The sequence below is a fragment of the Condylura cristata genome, unplaced genomic scaffold, assembly GCF_000260355.1.
Source record: "Condylura cristata isolate star-nosed mole 26May11 unplaced genomic scaffold, ConCri1.0 scaffold00038, whole genome shotgun sequence".
NCBI classification, from domain to species: Eukaryota; Metazoa; Chordata; class Mammalia; order Eulipotyphla; family Talpidae; genus Condylura; species Condylura cristata.
The window spans coordinates 8695464-8698607 of NW_004567139.1; the positions used below are offsets into that span (position 1 = coordinate 8695464).

At 67.2% G+C, this 3144-nt stretch overlaps 1 protein-coding gene across 5 annotated transcripts in view; it reads right to left on the minus strand.

Annotated features, from left to right (window-relative positions):
* Positions 1 to 599: 599 nt before the first annotated feature.
* RNF157 (ring finger protein 157) overlaps positions 600 to 3144 on the minus strand; it is a 40647-nt gene continuing 38102 nt past the window's right edge. For 2 of the 5 annotated variants that reach the window (XM_012733030.1, XM_012733027.1), the window contains one exon: positions 2753 to 2839. Coding sequence is in view for 1 of the 5 variants with exons in the window: in XM_012733026.1 (XP_012588480.1) it covers positions 2718 to 2839 (122 nt within the window). In the remaining 4 variants the exon portion in view is untranslated. Of the gene's footprint in view, positions 2840 to 3144 lie in introns of all 5 variants that reach the window. The other 3 variants (XM_012733029.1, XM_012733028.1, XM_012733026.1) reach the window with 2 other exon arrangements.

A 3144-nucleotide genomic window follows, 5' to 3' on the forward strand; every position in this document is an offset into this window, starting at 1 on the left:
CCGCGGCGGCGCGTGCTCAGTTCCCGCCGCCGGCCCCTCTCCCCCTCTGGTGCCAGCGGGCTCAACCCCGGGCCACCTGCCGTCAGCCCGCAGAAACTGCCAGCCGACGGCAGGCGCAGCAAGGCGGGGAGGGCGCTCCTGGGTCTCGGCAAGCGGCTCCCTCCCAGCCGGCTCGGCGAGGTTCCCGGAAGCTGACATTCCAGAGGCTTCTGTGCCCCGTCCTGGCCCGGCCTCCCTCCCTGCCAGATAGTTGAGGAAGTGGATAAAACTCAGAAAAGCCAGCACTTGCCAAATTTTCCTAGCGGGTTATTCGCGGTTCGTTCTGCAAGTGGCGGGGCGGGGCCTCCTGTCACCAGCTAACTCTCCTGCTCAATTATTGAGGAGCAGCCGTGTTGGGTGATCTCCGGCTTAAAGGCTGTTGGGGTGAGGGAGGGGGTTAGTACTTCTTCCTGGACCATTGCCCAGGAGCTGGAGGGCTGGGGTGCCCAGCCTGCTGCCACGAACCCCAGCCCAAGCAAGACCTGCCCCACCCTTGTCTGCCCCAGATTCTCTGGGGTAAAAAGACAAAGTCGGACAGAAGCTCACACCAGCCAACTGCGCCGTGGGTCACTCCTTCCCTTGTAAACAGTTTTATTCACTTTAAGAATCATGCAGCAATCCGTAAATATTGCGTCCTCGATGTCCCCAGTCGCCTGCCCATGAGATCCAGGGGGTACCGGGGGCGCCCAGGTGGCACAACAGCGCACCGCTGCAGCCACTGGGCGGCAGGCCCCAAAGCGAGGCAACTCACCAGGGCTGGGCAGCCGGACTCTGCCCAGGGAGATGGCGCGGGGGAAGTGTGTGGGCCCCGAGGCCACCAGGGCACCAGCCTGGGGTGGGGGGGTGGAGGTGGGGGCGAGGGGAGGCCCTGCGTGGGGGGCTGCCCGCGGCGTGTCAGACCTGGCGTGGTGTCTGCGCAAGCCAGGCCCAGCCAACTGCCGAAGTGACCTCTGCACATGATCGACGGGGCGAGGGGGCTGGCTGACCCCGGTCCAGCCGCCCAGGGTGAGACATTTCTGCTAAATGAGAGCAAGGTAGAGATGGGAGCAGGGGCAGAGGGTTTCTAAGCCAGGGATGTGTTGGCTGTGAAGTCAGGCCTGACGCCTTGTCCAGTCTCCCCGAGAGCTGGGCTGTGCGGTGAGGACAGGCCCTCCAGCAGGGCGAGCAAGAGGCCCAGGCAAGGAGACAGGGAGGGGAGACGTGTGGCCTCCAGCCAGGGAGGCGCTCCTGGGGCCCGCCCTGCCGCCAGGGAACTCAGGAAGAAGGGTCCCTGCTCCAATTCCCAGTCTGACAGGGACAGGGAGGGTGCGGGAAAGGACGTGGGGCCTGAGGGCAGCGGGGAGTGGGAGAAACTCCGAGGCTCAGGCAGGCCCGTGCCACACGGTTCGGGCCACAGCGGACCTGAGCCACCCGGAGACAGCATGAGCCCAGCACCCCCCACTCTGCGGCCACAGGCCACACGGAGGGCGCCGGGCACTGGGGTCCTGGCTGTCTCTGAGGCCGCCAGCCGTGGAGGGTGCTGCCCAGCCCTCTGGGGTGACAGGCCTCAGGCTCTGCCTCGCGCGGTCCTGTCTTCCTAGTCTCGTGCTCCACCCACCCCCAAAGACATCGGACATAGCAGCCACCCAAGGATGACCGGGGCTGCTGACAGCCCCGGTCACGCGAGGAGAGGCTCCGGCCACACGGTCCAGCTGTGTTCAGGCGCCACTCCCTGGGCCGAGACCCACGAGGGCGATGCCAGCCTCTGTGTGGCTGCTGAGCCCACGGAAGGTGACCTCACCCATCCCTCAGGCTCAGCAGGTCTGGATGGCGGGGGTGGGGTGGGGGTGCCCTGCTCAGCAGCCCCCACCCACTTCCTTTGGGCTTCCTGGGAACCCATGTGGGACTCGCTGGTCCACGCCTCAGCCTAGCTCAACTATAAACAAAAAGGGGTGCAGAGGGGGTGGCGGGACCAGGGACGCCTGCCTGGCTCCACGCGGGCCTGGCGCATGCGGGCAGAGTGGGCGAGCTTCCAAGTGTGGTCCTGGGTGGGGTCCCAGCCCTGCAGCTGGTCAGGAGAGACCCTCCAGAGGGCAGCGGCTAAGTCGTGGAGTCTCGGACTCGAGGTCCCCTTTCTAGGCAGACCCCCGGGGCCCAGACCAGCTCCGCTGCCGAAGCCAGACGGCTCTGCCCACCTGCCCTGGGCGGGACGCTCGCTCTCGGGAAGGGGGTCCCGATGCTTCCTGAGGGCAACTCCAGGGGCCACGCTTTCCCTTCTTGCAGCAGCCACCCCTCAGCCCCACCCAAACTGGGGTTCAAACTGGGAATGTACCAGGGAGCAGGCGCTGCAGGGGAGCTGGTCCTGGAGCTGCCCACCCGGTCTGCTTGGCCTACCCCTTCAGGAGAGAAAAGGTGCATGGAAAAGGGGGGGCTGTGGACCCCAGCTCCTCCCAAAGACCAGGCCACGGTGGAACAGTCCCGAGCGTCTCTGCAGAGGGTGCAGGAGCCGCTGCCCACGGGTACAGCAGCCCCAGCTGGCGGGGGGGGGGGGGCGAAGGGGCTTCAGCCCGGTGGCGGGAAGGGGGCGGGTTCGGGGGCGGCCGGCTCTCCCCATATACAGTCTGCTGTGTCCTGCGGGGGGCCCAGAAGGCGGGTGGCCCAGTGAGGCCAGGATGGAATGTGGGGGCCGGGCAGGGCTCTCAGACAGCCACGGGACCCCACACGCAGGGTCTGTTCTCGGGGTCCTCCAGGCTGCTGGCAGACAGGCGGCGGCGCGGCAAGTTCCGACGACTGACGCGGTTATCATCGGGCTGCCGGGCACCTGCGGAGGGCGGGACGGTCTGAGGAGCGGCCTCGGGCGCGTGCCCAGGAGTCCGGCGCGGGAGCCACAGGCCTGTCCCGACGCGCCCACATGCGTGCAGCCACGGCTGGGGGGTGCGTGGGCCACAGCGGCCCGCTGCCCCGTCCCTGCAGCTCGGCCATGTGGGTGCAGCGGCCGGGGCACGTGGCTCCCTGCTCTGTGATCTTCCCGTGACCCACTGACTTTTATTTGGTTTTGAAGTTTGCCTGTTGCGGAGGAGAGGAGGGAGGTGAGGAGGGAGGTAAGTAGGGAGGAGAGGAGGGGAG